This window comes from Artibeus jamaicensis, unplaced genomic scaffold (assembly GCF_021234435.1).
Source record: "Artibeus jamaicensis isolate MK-2021 breed Jamaican fruit bat unplaced genomic scaffold, CSHL_Jam_final contig_465, whole genome shotgun sequence".
Classification (NCBI taxonomy): Eukaryota; Metazoa; Chordata; class Mammalia; order Chiroptera; family Phyllostomidae; genus Artibeus; species Artibeus jamaicensis.
Genome location: NW_026521843.1, coordinates 16,197,153 through 16,214,069, shown reverse-complemented (window position 1 = coordinate 16,214,069; position 16,917 = coordinate 16,197,153). Strand labels below are relative to the sequence as shown.

Here is a 16,917-nt window from a genome sequence, read left to right as displayed (position 1 = left end):
ATTTTTAAACAGAGGGCAGAACATGACATAACAGCAAGTTCTAGGCCATGGCCATTGGAGATGTCAATGAGGCAAAATCTGAAAATCCCTGCAGCCCCAGGAATAGAAATGCAGGTTAGGACCCAACCAGGTAGATGGCAGGAAGGGGTTAATCACAGCGAATGGCCTCAAGTGATTCCTACATTAAAATTTTTTTCAATGATCCTGGGAATCTGGTAGTAATGGCAGTAACAGCATAGTTCTTTTCCTCTCCCTGAATCTTTACAAAAAATCGGAACAACCACATATCAAAACTGAGAACCAATGGGTATATGTAATAAAATTATTTTATAACATTTGCCCCTCCAACCCCAAAATATAAATGGGGTCGGAGGAGCAAAGCAGAAACAACCATGAGATCTGCAGCGTCAACACCAGAACAAGAGAAAGACGAGGGAGGCAGCAGATTGCCTTACAACCTTGAGAGCAGGAAAAACCCAAAACAGTGAGCGGGTATTTGCTGGAAATGACAGAAAGCCAGTCTGACAACAGCTTCCGACACCGGGAGAGGCTTTGCCCTGTTCGGTGGTGTGCGAACAGGAGGGTCCCATGGAAATACCTGAGGGAGCCAGGGCAGTCTGGCCGCCGAGCCGCCCTTCCAGGGGGGTCCCGCACTAAGAAGTGACTTCTGGGAGTGAGGTCGATGTTGGGTCGTGTAGGGGTAATAGGAAAAAAGCATTTCCAGGTATAAAAGTAGGTGAAAGAGTCAGAAACATCTGAAAGCAAGCTACCATATTTTAAAACACTGTACACTTTTTTAAAAAAGAAGAATAGAGGGAGTTCTGTGAAGCTAGAAAATCTCCTGAACCCTATAAGTTCTAAAAAACTAACTTCACATAAAAATGTATAACAGATAAGCATCAAGGTCTCATCACATACAGAATTACAATAAGAATTTTAAAAGAATATAGAGGACAGGATAACACTGGTACAGAAAAAAATGAAAGCATGCCCCAAAAGACAGATCAAAAGAATAACCATCTATTTCAGAATGAGTTAAATGATCAGAAAACAATGATACGAGACATGAAAAAGAGCATGTCATTATTACGAAAGATGAGAAATTAGATGGCAGAACTCAGAAAATAATGTAAAATAAAAGGAAAACATAATTCAGAAATTAAGTTAGAAGGAATGCAAAAGCAAATAAACACAAATTAATGCCTTACAAAGAATAAAAAGTGAAAATAGAATTTTTTTAAAAATAAAAATGATGACATACATCAAAGCTAGGCAAGGAAGATCCAACACACGGCTAACAGGAGTGCCTGCAGATGAAAACCTGAGAGGTGGAGCAAAGCAAATACTTACAGCTATAATTCAAAAATATTCTTATTGAAACTAGTTATTAAAAGAGTACTCTGTATCTGAGAATATTGGCCCAGAATGAACAATGCCAAAGAATATTCTAGTAAAATCACCAAACCTTTAAAGAAAAAAATACTTTGAGCACCTAAAAAAAAAAAACCCAAGTGATTTATTAGACAATAAAATTTAGATTATCATCAGAGTTTTTTATAATAATTCTTTATGCCAGAAGAAAATAGAGTAGCACATGGAATATACCCAAAGGTAAAAAATATTATTAAAAAATCAAGAACTCAAAGAATGAATCCTTGCTCCCATGAATCCTTCCTAAAGAATCTACTTGAAAACAAGTTTCCGGTGACCAGAATGACTAGAGATAAATCATGCGACTAACGTGAACACTACACACCAGCACGTACAGAAGGGAGGCTGCGGACTGGAGGAAAGGGGGCCGCGTGTAATGGACACAGGCCCAAAGAGTGTGACAGTGTAGGCGGAGCACAGCCGCAGGGAACTGCAGGAGAATAGGGAGATATGAATTGTATGTGTATGTATACGTGTATAATAACTTGACGGCATATAATCCTATATGTGTATATAAATTTAACAGATTTCAGGTTTTCTATACAAACTTATCATTTAAAAGTATTTAAACATATGTGTATATATATAAATTTAACAGATTTCAGGTTTTATATTGATGATGGCATTGTAGGAATACTTTTACTCTGATACTATTGTGTGTATAATGAAGAATAAAGTGAATGAGTAATTATTCTAATTCCATTAGAATATTGCTGAGACCCAAAATTCTCAGTGTGGGAAAAGAAATAGAGATTGATACAGAAGAGGTCAAATCTAAAACTCTGTTGTCCTGAATATGAATTGGAAGTACCAATGGGAGATCGGGAGCTATTCTGTCCCATCCACATGTGTGAATACATATACATACATATATATTTCCTAGCTCTGTCCACTGAAGAGGCCTAAAAACAGTCACCAGCCCAGCAGCTATAAGGGTGTCTAGCCTTCAAATTGTGTGGTCAAAATACCTTTTCCCAAAGAAAAAGGTCTTGGAGAAAATGGCTGAATCCAGGTCTAGGGAAGGCGTGGCTGATAGCGAGGAAGCAAAAGAACTCAGGAAGCTTACCACTGACCCAAAATGTGGTTAATTAGAACTCAAAAATAGGTTTCAATTCGAGGATCATATATACAAAAAACTAACTGGCCAACTTTAGAGGATAATAGGGGAATAATTCATTACCTTGAAAACTATAAATAAAGAGAAAGAATTGAGTATTTATCCCGCTTTTCATATATGGGAACCGAACAGTAAATGAGAGGGAGCAGCTCTTTATAAATGTATTCCAGCTAATAAATTATACCGTATAAATAAGGTATAATTTGAGTATCATCGTTTTGCAACTCCCCCTAAATAAATGGACCTAGGCATTAAGCTTCAACAGCTGCCAACATCAAGAATAGAAAGCAATAATTAGGCATTGATTATATAGGTAGGAGGGGTCACTGGTTCATTGTGTAAAGAGTTGAGACAGATGATAGAAATGTTTTAACCTTGCAATAGCTACAGTATATACATTATTTTCATTTCACCCTAGTAAAAAGAACAATTTATTAATTTTTATGATGTATTCAAAAAGGGTTACTTTTTCTAGTTTACAATGAAGAATGGTGTTGTGCACATTATGGATGATGAGTGATTACGCTTACTTGGATTTGGGTCATGACTGTATTTAATGGGATCTATGACAGCCAACAGAATGACCCGACATGCTGTGGGTCCCGTGAGGTTCAGCTCAGTCCACAGATGGGGTGAATTTCAGTTCCCAGAGTCAGAATCAAAATGGTTCAAAAGACCCACGTGAGCCATTGGCCGCTTCTCTGTACGGCAACCAACCACCTGGGCCTTCGGCATGAGGCAGACCCTCGTGGTTGTGATTAATAGCCACAGGTGAGAACTTATTTTCCTTTGTAGAGTGCTTTCTTTGCATCTAGTTAAGCAGATCAGATGGCTTAGCAACAGAAATAAAGCCAGCACAATCACCGCCTAGCCTATGTGTTTTTAGCATTGTGCTGTACGTTACTAACTGATTTGCTTCTTCCTGGAGGGCTCTGCAATATACCTAAAATGAACCCAGTGCTTAATAAATTTTCCTTTATTCAAATGTCTATAACCAATTAGTATTTTAATGCTTGTGGGTTCTTTATACAATTTAGATGTGAATGAGTACTAAACTAGACTTCCAGTGTATGGTATAAGTAAGAATAACATAAAGAAGTTTATTTTTCTTTCATAAATGAGTTTTAGCGCAATCTTTTTTTGTTTGTTTGTTTTGTTTTTAAAGTAAGAGAAGAAGAAAGAGCCAGCCCTCCTCCCTCCCCTGCCCCCAATCCAGGCTCCTCCTTGGGGTCCGTTTTATCTTGTCCAAGCCAAACGTTGTTCTAACCACCTTGCTCAGGCCGTCCCACGACACCGACAAGAAGTCTAAGTGACAGGCATGGGTGTCCCCATGTGTGCATATTAAGAAACCGAGTCTCAGAAACCTCCGCAATTCATCCTGATCTTGCAGTTCATGCCGAGCAAAATCAGGATGAGGAAACGTGGCCCATCTGGATCCAAAGCCCTCACCCCCTTCCTGCTTCACCAGATGCTCCCCTTGGCCAAGAGGTAGAAGCCCAGTGTCTCTGGGAATATCTTAGAACCTTCAGAACCTTCGGAACCAAGTTAACCAGGATGAAGTGATTATATATACAGTATCGCACCTGCCTGATCCAGTAAAGTGTGTGTGTGTGTGTGTGTGTGTGTGTGTGTGTGTGTGTAAACTCTATAATTACTGGGACAGAATTAACTAAATGAACCGCCATGCATCTGCCCAGAGTGGTGAGGCTGGGGCTGTCCTCAAGCCTGGGCTGTTAGCTGTAGGCACAGACGGGGCCCACAGGACGGTCTTCGAGAGGCTAGAGATCATGGGAGGAGTAGATCTTTCAGCTCCTCTTCTGAGCTCTTCTTTTTCTCTCGCCCTCTCCTCTTCCTCAGCTCACTAAGTTTCGGTCCCTAGGTGCCGCTGGCTCGGATCCACTGCACCCACAGACGCTGCTCTGGCCACAGTTCCCGTTGCTGGCAACAGCACCGGCCTTCAGTGTAGACCGGAGTCACTGACACGACTCACACTGTTAGAGTTTTGAACTTCACAACGACCTTTCATAGCCTTGCTTCCTTTAATCCTAATGCCAATCCAGGTCCCATGATCAGTAAGTGATGAGGCAACCCCCAAACCCAGGTGTTCTTGCTGATTTCAAAACCTGCGTCCTTTTCATTTCTCCCCCCCCACCCCACCCCCTCGCCCCTGCACAGCCCACTCCTAGGATTTGGGCAAGAGAGCACTTGCACTAAAATGCCTTCGGTAAAGAGTTAGAACTTTGAATGAACAGGTTACCCCTTTATAATAGGAATAGATCAGAAAACCAGCATTCAGCCATGCACACCAAAGACGAGTGGAATCATCGCCATCTTGCCCTAGAAACAACCTTCAGAAATTGACATCTTTCTCTGAGACAATGAAGCGGAGAAAAGCACGGTTTGCTCAGGGTCCAGAAGCTGCGTGCACCCCGACGCCAGTGAGAACTCTGGCCTCCTGGGCTCGGGGTCAGGGCAGGGTCACGGAGCCCACACAGCTGGCCCGGTTTTCAGACCTTCGAGGTTGCCCAGTGAGAACTCCAGCCGCGTGGGCTCGGGGTCAGGGCAGGGTCACGGAGCCCACACAGCTGGCCCGGTTTTCAGACCTTAGAGGTTGCCCAGTGTATCCCAGGCTGACTGCTTACAGTTAGTAGCCCAAATTGACCTTTCATTTTTGTATCATTAAATCACTTGAAAGTTTTCCAAAATTTTCCCTTCACCATTTTACTGAACAAAACTCTATATGCCCAAATTAATCTTTCCATAATTTCCTATAGGTAGAATTTGATTTGATCTCTTTAAAGGGAAGTAATTTCTTTAATCTTATAATGAGATTTTTGTATTTGAAGTGAAAGCCATTCATCAAGAATACAGGGTTTTTTTAAGTTTTTATAGGTTATTAAAAAGGTTAGCATTCCAGCCAACAGTGAAATCTCACAACTCCCTGAGGTGCAGCCCAGCTCCAAGGGGGAAAGTGTGAAAGGAAATGGCCCAGGGGTGGTGGAGGGGCGGGGTGTGCTGAGTGTTCCGGAGGCACCCCTAAAAGGTCATCTAAGGATGTGGGGTACTCCAGGTGAGGACAGAGCCCCAGGCAATGGGGAGGGGCTTGGAAAAGGAGAGCATGCCCCAAGACAGTGTGACCAGCTTCCCCACTTTTCCATGCGGCTTCATCGAGAGCCCCGAAGCTGCTTTCACTGCATTTCTAGATCCAAAGGTTAATCAGAAGGAGGCTGAGCCCTGTTGAGGCCTGGCAGATACATAAAGACATTAGCCGGGAGTACAAGTCTTCCTGACCCCACTACTGCCCCGGGTCCGTGGGCCCCTGAGGGGTCATGGAGCTGGCTCAGTGTCTAGTTTACTCTTTTGGTCTTCTGCAAGTTATGAGGATATCCAGAGAGGCCAAATCTTTGGGAACAGGTTAGATGCAGTCACCACAGCACGGCGCCTGCGGTTTGCCCAGCACTGCCCTGGAGTTGATGAGAAACCAGGAAAGGACCCGGCCCCGGCCTGCACCTGCCTCACCTGAAACGGATTTTCTCACCCTCCTCGCTCCCGCACAGTATTTTCTCATTGCCCTATGTTGTGTAGCTGATTGCATCCCCCTTCATAGGCAGTGAGCTTCTTAATGCCAAGGTCCAAGTCTGCGCCACCTGTGTCTCTCACCTGACCCAGGGCCTGGTGCACAGCTGATCCTCAGTAGCAGTTTCCAGGTTGGAGGACTGAGCGGCGGCGTCTCCTGCCCCAGTCTCGGTGCCGGCTCGGAGTGTTAGGGTCAGGGAGCGGACAGCTCGGAGGCAGCCCACGCCACAGGGAGGGTCAGGCCCCGTGAGTGACTGTCTTCCCTCTTGTGCCACAGTTCACTGGCTGTTCACCACCTGCGGGGCCAGTGGGCCCCACGGCCCCACGCAGGCCCAGTGCAACAACGCCTACCGGAGCACCAACCTGAGCGTGGTGGTGGGGAGCGAGGGCCCCCTGAAGGGCATCCAGGCCTGGAAGGTGCCAGCCACCGACACCTACAGGTGAGCAGGGGGCAGGCGGGAGCCGGGGGGCAGATTCGCCCTCCTGAGGAGGACTGGGGTCCTGCCTACGGGTGCATGTCCCCAGAGTACCTGGGTGGCACGCCAGGGTTCAGAGGCCACAGACTCTGGCCCATCTCAGGGTGTAAGGACTGGAAACGGGGAGATTTGGGAGGAGGGAATATGACGGCAAAGGAAGATGCGTCTTCGACTCTCAAGGAGTCCGCTGACTGTTTGCGGAGATGATACACATGCACGAGCCAGCTTTAGAACGTTTGTTATTTTATTACTAAGCATTGTGGTTACAGTGGGCTACTCTGAATATTCCTCCATGCTCGTCAGTAAGGCAGTGCATGTCAAAACGTGTGGGAAACCGAAGTACAACACCCACGAAAGACAAGGTTCTTATCCTCGAGCCTCCTCGCCCGGGACTTCACTATTCTCAAGGAAAGTGACTGTCCTCGAACTCTTGTCCCCTGTCCAACCCCAAGTCTCGTTACTCCACCAGAGCAAAGCTGGGCGGACAAGAGGCCTGGCTCCCCTGGGCCACTTCGAGGTCATGGCCCGAGGCACAGCTAATGGTAGAGCTTAGGCCCGGGGCTCTCCTCATGGGGTGGGCCTGGAATGACTGGAGACGAAAGCCCAGGTTGCTGCACCCACTCTTGGAGCGTCGGATTTGGCAGGTTTGGAGTAGGGTCCGAGAGTAAAGATCTCTAACAAGCCCCCGGAGGGTGCTGATGCAGCCCCGGAGAACCACTGAGTGCGATCAGACCCGGGCCATGATCCTCACACAGCTCTGTGCCGAGGGCAAGGACAGTGCTGCAGTCCTCACTTTACAGATGAGGAAACTGAGGCTCAGAGAGGCAGGAGCCTCCCACGGTCCAGAACCCTCCTGCAGCCCCAGAACGTCTGAGGCTCAGGCGCACTGCGGACCCGCCCGCCCCACAGCCAGGCTGCTCAAACAGGAGGTGTCTTGACTATACCCTTCTTGGGGTGAAGGCCCTCCAGAGGCTGAATGCAGTGGGAACCGGGCACCCCTCCCTCTGCAGCTGCCAACCCCCAGTGTACCCTCAGCCCCTGGGAAGAAAGGAGGCTTCTCCAGGTGCCCAGTTTTCTGTGGCGGCCCCACCCCTGGGCCTCAGGGTACAAGCATTTCAGGGAGAGCCCTGAGTGCTTTTTAAACGGCATCCTGGGCCACAGTGCCATGACAAGGGTTGGCTGTAATCAGCTCTGTGCTCTGGGTCCCACACGTCCCAGTAAATGGCCAAGGACACATAGCCACCACTGACCCCAGCGCCGCAAGCTGGCCAGGCCTCCTCTTCCAGCCCGGCTGAATTTCCGTGCGTCAACCACTGTCCCAGAGAAGGCGGAAGGACTCCTGGAGGGAAGGGGCGACTGTTTGTTGAGGATCCCCGGGGTATTCCTCCTCCTTTGGGTAATGAGGTCGTGTCATTATTGACGTTCCCTTGAGCAAGGTCAGAGACGGCATAGTGAGGAAGGCTGGCCCCATGCACAGCAGCTGCCCACTTGTCTGCTTCCAAGCATGTTTTTCTGACTTCCTCAGAGGCGTTCCACGTTTTGAAAGATCTTGCCTCCTGGACAAACTGCACTATTAAATAAAAATTAGGTCATTTTCCCATTTGTTGTTAATTAGAGCTCTATCTGAGTTAGCTAGGTTTCCGATCCACATGAACTGCCACAGTATCGCCACACTGCTGACATCAGCCAGCATCAGAGAACCGTTCCCACCCTCTCTTTGGAATGCTGAGCCTCGCTCACAGCCCCCAGCACCGCCTGGTGAACGCTCACTGGGAACAAACCCAAGGAGCCGTTTTTCTGTCGAAGCAGAACTCTGTGTCCAGATTGGTAAAGGGGACACTTCGAACTGGCCTGAGACAGCACCTGGTCAAAGTGGAAGAATCCAACCCAAAAAGCAGCGGGTTTGGGTTGTCGTTGAATCTTTGTTTTTTAACCAGTTAAAGGCTGTTGCAGATACAGTCATCCATCAGCTCCCAGGGAGAATCGGTCCCAGGACGCCCTCGGGATGCCCAGGGCCAAGGATGCGCAAGTCCCGCATGTGAAATGTCACACTGTTTGCATACGAACCACATGCATCCTCCTGTATAACTTAAATCATCTCTACGTTGCTTACAATACCCAGTGTAATGAAAATGCAAATAGTTGTTCTAGTGTATTGTTTAGGGAATAATGACAAGAAAAAAATCTGTACTCGCTCAGTACAGATGCAACCATTCATAGGCCTACCTATATCTGAGCAGTCGTATCACCAGAAGGTAATGATTTTTCAAGTGTTTCTGATCTTCAGTTGGTGGACTTTGCATATGTGGAACCCACTTGGTGTCGAGAGTCAACTATTCTGACCTTCACTTCATCCTTGACCCTGGATAAGGCTCTGGGCTTGGATGTCGATGTCTGTCGTCCACATTACTTAGTATTCTGAGTAGCAAAAGTTTGATGGTCTGCTTTTTAGAACACATCAAAATGTCCCCAAGTCAGAACATCCATGTTGAGAAGGCAGGCACCCTTTCTTGGGAAGATAGTGTTTTTATATCAACTAATCTTTATTTAGTGAGTGCAGTTCATCTGGCAAAATAAATACAGGGCACATCAGGGGACGTGAGGAAAAGGTGCTCGGAGCCAAAGGGCTGGAAGCATTGCTGTGCAGCCCACCTGCTCCTGGCAGTGCGGATGCTCCGCTAGTGCCGCCTGCCTGCTGCCTGGGCCCCGGCAGGCCTGCTGCTCCGCTGCCCGCTCCACCTGCTGCTCAAAGGGCCGAGGGGAGGGGCACAGGTGCCTGTCGGGCACCTGCTCTACTCAGAGGGGGGCCACCACTGCCGGGGCTTTCTCAGGGACGCATACGTACCCCTCACCCCACTCTACTGGCCGTTTATCCCGGGCCCATCTCCCACGCTCTACTGCACCGCACACTAGGAAGGAAGAGGCCCAGACTGGGCTGAGGGGTGGGATCAGGGGCAGCGCCCAAACCCCCCTTCCTCCCCAGCCTCCACTTTCTTGCCCTTCCCCTGGATTTGCCACTCCCTCTGTCACAACAGCAGTGGTGACACTGTCTGCTCCCTGGAGAACTCAGGTTCTGGCGTGCAGACCTGCTTTGCAAATCCCAGTGGACTGTATTAAACACACTGAGTACAGTATATAAACATGAACAAGACGCCCCACTGACCGAGAGGAGCCAAGCCCATGTTGGGGGGTGGGGTGGATGTAGCATTTCAGAGTGCTGTGGAAAGTACCACAGTGGAGGTTCGCAGGGAGCGCTGAGGTCAGAGGCTGGGGGCAGGCTGGGGGCAGGCTGAGGGTGGGAGGAGCTTCCACAAGGAGACACCTGCCAATCTAGAGGGTGGTGAGAGCTGTCTACAGAGTGGAGGGCGGGCCTCCTGGTGGGGGCAGTGCCTGGGGCATGGCCAGGCCTTCAGGCTGAGACACCTGGCCCTGGGGCTGGAGCCTCGCCTGGCAAATGCTTTTAGCTCCCTCTGGTGACAGCATGGGGTGGCAGTGAGGGAAACAAGCCTACAGAACAGGGAGAGGTTGAGGGCCAGCCAGGCAGGAGCTAGAAAGGGCTACACACCAGAGCAGAGGAAATATGGATGGAGAGTTCAGGGTGCAGGGCCAAGTCGGGGAGGTGGAATCGGTGCAATTGGAGGATTGGGGGAGGAGGCAGTGCCAAAGTGACAGCCCTGCTGGGGGGCTGAGGAAGCCAAGACAACAAGTAACCAATACCATCTCAAGGAGCTTGATGAAGGTAATGGCAAGAAGAGCTCCTGATTAAGGGACATTTCTGGGCACGGTCCAGTATGGCTGAAGCGACTCACAAAAAGAGCATTGATTTTGGGGTGTGTGCGGGGTGGGTGAGATCCTTGGCCTCACAGTGTAATGGAGACAGTGTTGGCAGAGCCCTGCTCCAGGGACCACTGAGGCTCGGTGTGGTTCTGTGCGTGGCATCCCCACACAGAGGCGGTCCGCACCAGCAGATGCTGGCCAGCTTCCTCTCACTCTGGCCGACTTCTCCTCTCCCTCCCCCTCTCTTCCTATAGCCGCCCGCCTTCATTTCCTTCTTCCTTCCTTCCTACCCTCCCAGGGCTCAGCACCCTTCCCAGCCCTCGGTCTTCCCGCACTTCACCGCACACACTCACGGCGCCTACAAAACATTTGTCAGGCACGGTCCATAGCCCCTGACGGCAGTTCTCTCATGGCCCACTTGTTCCTCAGGCATAATGTACAAGAGGCCCCTGATCCCAGCTGCAGCCAGCAGTCCTGCCAGCTGACCTGGCCACAGCTGTTCCTGTCACTCTCCATCACTGACACTTGTCTCCTCACCTGGCTTCAGGGACCACAAACAGCCACGGGGCTCCTACTGTGTGCAGGGCACTGAGCCTTGGAGCTCCCACTGTGTGCAGGGCACTGAGTAGGTACTGTGGGACTTAGAGAGATGACTGAGACTCTGGAGCATCAGAGTCTTTGGAAAGACCACAGGGTGGAGAAGTTAAATAACAGCCCACAATATTAGCGAAGCCCTAGACAATTATAGAAGAGAGCCACAAGTCACCATCAGTTGTCGGAGTGACTGTGCAGTTGGCCATCGCCATGAAGAGCACAGAGCAGCAAAAGTCAGGGCGGGGGCGGTGCACAGGTGGGTGGGCTGTAGGCAGAAAGGAGTTTGGGTCTGATTTCATCACGCCCATTGTATGACCTTGACAGTGTGCATTCCCCTCTACAGGGGCCCATCTGTAGAGGAAGAGGCCACTGAGACCTCTTCCAGCTCCGACATTTCCAGGAGCCTCAGGCTGCCCTGGTCGGGCGGGGTGCCAGAAAGAAGTGCACCCTTGTGCGTGGGTGCAACCTAGAACAGAACTTGGACAGCAAGAACTAGGCGCCTTGACAACTCACCCTCCCCTGCTGACCCCAGGGTGTCTCCTAATGGCTCAAATGACCTGTCTGGGTAATCCCACTCTCCACCTGAGCAGGAACTTCCCACTGACCCAGCCCTGTGCACACTCACACTCTCCTGTGCTCACAGTAGCCCCGTACGCTAGCATAGGCAGGGCAGGTCTTTCTATCCTGACTTCATGAAGCAGGAAACCAAGCCTCAGAGGAGGGAAAGGGACTTGCCCAAAGTCCCACTGGGTATTCGAGGCAGAGTCCAGCGTGGGATGCAGGGGAGACATGAGGGGCTTCCTGCTTCTCCAAGCAGGGCCCACTCACTCCTTGCCCCCACTGCAGCCCCAGTTTCCCCTCGAGGTGTGACGCCCACGCAGCCACTGGGCTGCACACCAGCCGTGCCCTCATCTCAGGGTCCAGCATGCAGCCACTATGATTTGCTGCTAATTCTTTATTTAAAAAAAGATTCCCAACTCAATAACAGCACATAACAATAGCTCACAGTCAATAATACAAAATGCAAGCCCAATAAACATCCATTTTGACCAGGGGCCATGGATGTAGATGAGGAAAAGTGAACAAACAAAAATACAGTGCCAGCTTGTTGAGAACGGTATCTTGTAATTTCCAGTAAATTGGAATGACTGCGAGTCATACTCCCCACTTGAGTGGCAGGTAAATTAATTTGTCATTTGTCAGACATCAAAAATAAATTGTTTACAAGGGCTGGGAGAAAGCTTCAGATATTCCTCTGGGGTCTTTGGAAGTGCCAAGGCTGGCCTGTGTCCCACAGGCTGTCCACAGAGGCGGGGCCTGGGCGACATTGAGCAGCCTTGACCCCAGACTCCCTCGGCCACACCCTGCTCTGCCTACTGCTCTCTGGGAATCCGGGTCACTGACTCTGCTGCCTCCCAGAAGCCACTCCCTGGAGAGGAATGGACAGGCTCAGCCACAGGGGTATCCCGACATCCCAATGGAAGTTCCTGTTTATTGCTCACTGGCTTCCTCTCAGGCACTGAATGAGGTCCCTTATGGGCACTGTCACATTTAACTCTCACAACAGTGCTTCAAGGTAGTTATTAATATCTCCCTTATATCGATGAGGAAACAAGCTCAGAGAGGGTAAGTAACCTACACAAAGTCACACAGCTAGTAACACTGGCAGAGCCAGGGGAGAGAAGCAAGGTGCCTTGGACACAACATTTAAGGAGACATTGGCTCCCCGGGGTCACTTGAGTGCAGGGTTGGCACCTGTGGGGGAAGGTGCCTCTCTTGCCTCACCTTGGTCTTGGCCCTGAGTAACAGGAACATCCAGGTCTGTCCACATTCAAGTTCATGCTGTTTTCACTAGGATACCTCCTGCTCCAGAGATCAGCCTTATAGCAGCAGCTAGAAGCTTCCAAAGGAATAAAGCTCAGTGGTGGGATTTCAGCCCTCAGAGGGCTGACGAGGGAGGCACTACTTCCCAAGACCCCAACAATTAGTCCAGACAGGTAGTTGTCTGCTCCCCATGACTTTAAGCGAGTCCGTAACCCAGGTAAAAATTCTGGGGCTGAGGCCATCAGACAAGAAAGTAAAATCTGGCTGTTGGCTCCCAGTCATCAAGCGCTCTGCTGCTCTGGACTCTACAGCGCTGCCCGCGGCCAAAAGCCCTACCCTGCCCTTGGCATCAGCTTGCAGTCTTTTCAGATGCACTACTCATCCCCATGAGGGCAGGAGCTCTTGACCTTTTTTTTCTCCTTGGGAGGGAAAGCTGAGGCTCAGAGAGGTTAACCAAGTTGCCCCAAGTCACACAGCCCGCAGAGCAGAGCTCACAGCTCTCTGTCCCATCTCGTCGCCAAGAACTCAGTCCAGGCCTACGTGAGGCTGCTTTTGGACGTGGTGGGAGGTGGCAGAAAAAAAGAAAGATGGCTTAGCGAGGGGGGAAAGTGACAGGAACAAACACCTTATAAAGTATAATAATTTAGCTAAATTTAAACACGTGAAAGATTTCAGATTGATTCATAATATATGCAGATTGATGCAAATGACTATGTAAATGATGCAGAAAATGATGAGAAGTGTACAGCTTACCTCTCAGCCGTAAGCAGGAGTGGGCAGGACCAGGGCTCCATCTCACACAGCAGTTTTCCGCACAGACCACCCCTTCAGGTCGAAACGCTTCCCAGTGCAACAGGACAGGGGTGGGCCGCCCGCACTGCCCACCTCTCAGCTCTGCACAGAGTCTCCGAGCCCACTACCAGCAGCAGCCCCAGCCCCAGCCCCGGCCCCTGCCCTGGGCTTCCCTTCTCTGAGCTAAATGATGCTCTGTGCTTGCCTTTCACTAAAAAGCCTTCCTTTTCCCTCAGCTTGTTAATTGTCCTCATCACCTTCTCTGTTGTTCCTAATGGGTCAAAAGTGAGGGTTTGTCTTCTCACACCACCCTGGCCGTGCACGGAGAAGCCTCACAGCAGCATGTTAGGAAGGAAATGGCCCCATAAGGGGAAACACGGGCATGTGGACCAGGATACGCCCGGTGTGTGGCCTCAGATGAGTTACTTCATCCCTCTGAGCCTCAGTGTCCTCATCTGTCAAATGAAATTACAGCTACTGTTTATGGCTTTTGGAGGGGGACATACACATCCATGCCTGGGACACTGTGGGATGCTCAGGCCCTGGCCCCTCCCACTCTCTGCAGCCCCACAGCCCCGCCCCCACTGCAGCCACCTGCTGTAGTCATACGTACCCCGGCCGTCTTGCCTTTCACCTCCATTACACAGGCCTGACTCCTACCCTCCACCCAGTCCGCTTGTCTGAGCGTCCTCCCCGTGTGTCCTCCCCACTGTGTCGCCAGCTGCCCACCTCCACCCCACGGGCCCCGCAACCAGCGGAGCTCTCAGTGCCTGCCACAGGCATCAGTCTCCCTCTGGGCCCTGAGCACCGGACGGCCCTGATTTTGTGCAGAATTCCCCCTTTCTCTTAAGTTTTTGTCCCATTGTCTTCTTTTGATGTTGGCCCCCACTGGCCCGTGAGTTCAAAAAATAAGATGCGGCTCCTACTTGATTAGGAAAGAGGTTGGAATTCTGCAGGGCACACAGCTAGGAAATGGCCCGTTCTGGTGAGGGGACCCCAGAGTCCCTCCACTTTGCCCCCACAGTGCAGCCACCCTAATGGCGAGGTCTCTCTTTTCCTAACTATAATAACGCTCCCATTTTCTTTGCAAGCCTAGTCTGGAGCCAGTCTCAGGTCCTCTTGTGCTCAGGATGCCATGCCATGCTGACTCTCGGTGGGTGTCAGGCAATGCCTGGCCACAGACAGGGTGGCGGGCACCAGGTTCTCCTTCACGCTCCGTGGGGACCCCCGTTCCTCGCCTGCCACACTGGCCACAGTCAGCCCTCCAGGCGTGTCTCTGCAGAACAGGCCTGAGCTCCGCCTTCAGGAGCCCCCAGGAAGTGCCTCACACACATGGGATGTGGGGAATTTCCTGGAATCATATCAGGAGCAGCCGTTGTGTTTGCACATGAGCAGCACTGCCTTGCCTCTCTTCCTGGAGGCTTTCCTAAAGCACCCTGCACCCGAGTACACTCAGACACAAAAACCTGCGTGCCCCTACCCCCGCAGCTGGTCTCTTGGGGGGGTGTTGGTGCCTGGCATGCTAGCTGTCTGTGAGACATGCCCCCCTTGGTTCACCAGCGGAGTCATTTCTTCCCCATCTTTGCTTGGCTTTAGCTCAGCAACCCGAGAGGCAGCGGAAATAATCCCACACCCCCCCCACACACACACACACACACACTGTCTTTATTTTTATCAGGGTCGGCTGTCTGTGGTCTGCACACAGATCGCTCCAGAAGGAGGTCCTGGTGGGTGGGAAGCAACAGTTGGCGCTCGCAAACCACACTCTCCTCCGTCGTTCCACGAGGGACCTTCCTGTGTGTGTCTAGACCCCCGAGGGGAGACTTTAAAACTGCCTACAAAGTCGTTCCTGCCGATCCCACCAATAATAACGATAATAATAATAGCAATACTAGTAACACATTTGAGTGCTTATTATGTGGCAAGTGCAATTCTAAGACTTTATGTCTCAATTCCTTCAATCCTGGCAACACACAGGGGCTAGAAGGTGGATTCTCTTATTATCCCCATTGTACGGGTGTGGAACAGGGATGCTAAGTTACTTGTCTAAGGTCACGTGGGTCCCTTGGTTCCGGACAGAGAGATAAGTCCATAATGGGGACGCCCCAAGTATTCAGAGCTCGCTCACCTCAGTGCCCTGCATTAGCACAGACTCGCCCTGTCCTCCCCGTGTCTCTCTCTCTCTCCTCCCGCCCTTCCCCCCTCACTCTTCCTTCACCCCGTTCCAGTTCTTTTACCTTCCAGTCTCTGCCTGTGAGGCAATTCCCTGTCCCTCTCCAGACTCAGCTGTCCTCTCCTGACTGTGGGGAGAGGGGCCAGATGCAGGGGAGAACCCTGGGGACCAATTTGGGGTGCACTGGCCCACTTGTAGCTTCCAGGCTGGCGGGAAGGGAGTTAGCCCCCATCCCATGGCTGAAGCTCATGTGCTTTGTCCCATCGCAGCATCTCGGGCTATGGAGCCGCCGGCGGGAAAGGCGGGAGGAACACCATGATGCGGTCCCACGGCGTGTCTGTGCTGGGCATCTTCAACCTGGAGAAGGGCGACACGCTGTACATCCTGGTCGGGCAGCAGGGGGAAGATGCCTGCCCCAGCGTAAGTGCTCAGAGCAGGGGGGTCTCGACCTCCATGTCCACCCAGGACCCTGGAAGGCCCTGCAGAGGGCGCCAATGCCCAACACACTCCTCCAGGAGCTCACATTCAAAGATGGCAGGGCTCTCCCCCTGTCCTGCCTGCAAGTGCCCCTTCTTCTCCAAGACCATCTGGGTGCAGGAGAAGCCAGTGGTGTGGCTGCTGGAGTTTCACAGCCCCACAGGGACTGAGGCTGAGGCACAGGTTTCACAAGTGGCCCTTGAAATGAAGAACCGAATTGCATTTGAGTGAGCACATGGCTGCTCCTTCTATCAGAAGTGCAAGCTGAAGCTACAGTACTTCCCAGACTTTCTTGCTAGGACACCACTGTCTTTGTATTAGTACAAACAGACAGATACCAGCCTAACCATTTCTTGTTCAGCTCTTAGGCACCTTTACGTCTATAACTGCATAGAAAAAGTTCCGAAAGATACAGATGGCAGCAGTGGTTTCTGGTGAGGGCACTACAGCCGAGGTGCTTTATGCATCAGTAAGTTCTGGTGTGGTTGGAAAAGGAATGTGCTTGTATATTATTTATTATTTGTGTGATTAAGACTGTAGAGCACAGATCAGGGCTGAAAGACCATGCAATCCACTTGTCCCATTTTTACAGATGGGAAAACAGAGGCCACAGAGGCGAAGGGACTTGGTCAGAGTCACTTATGACACAGCACAGAATAGGGACTTGGGCTCCTGTTTTT

General features: G+C 50.6%; 1 protein-coding gene across 1 annotated transcript in view; it reads left to right on the top strand.

The window, feature by feature from the left end:
• ALK (ALK receptor tyrosine kinase) overlaps positions 1–16,917 on the top strand; it is a 634,712-nt gene that overhangs the window by 583,400 nt on the left and 34,395 nt on the right. The window contains exons 12-13 of the mRNA XM_037146752.2: positions 6,402–6,564; positions 16,030–16,180. Coding sequence (XP_037002647.2) covers positions 6,402–6,564; positions 16,030–16,180 — 314 coding nt within the window. The remainder of the gene's footprint in view (positions 1–6,401; positions 6,565–16,029; positions 16,181–16,917) is intronic.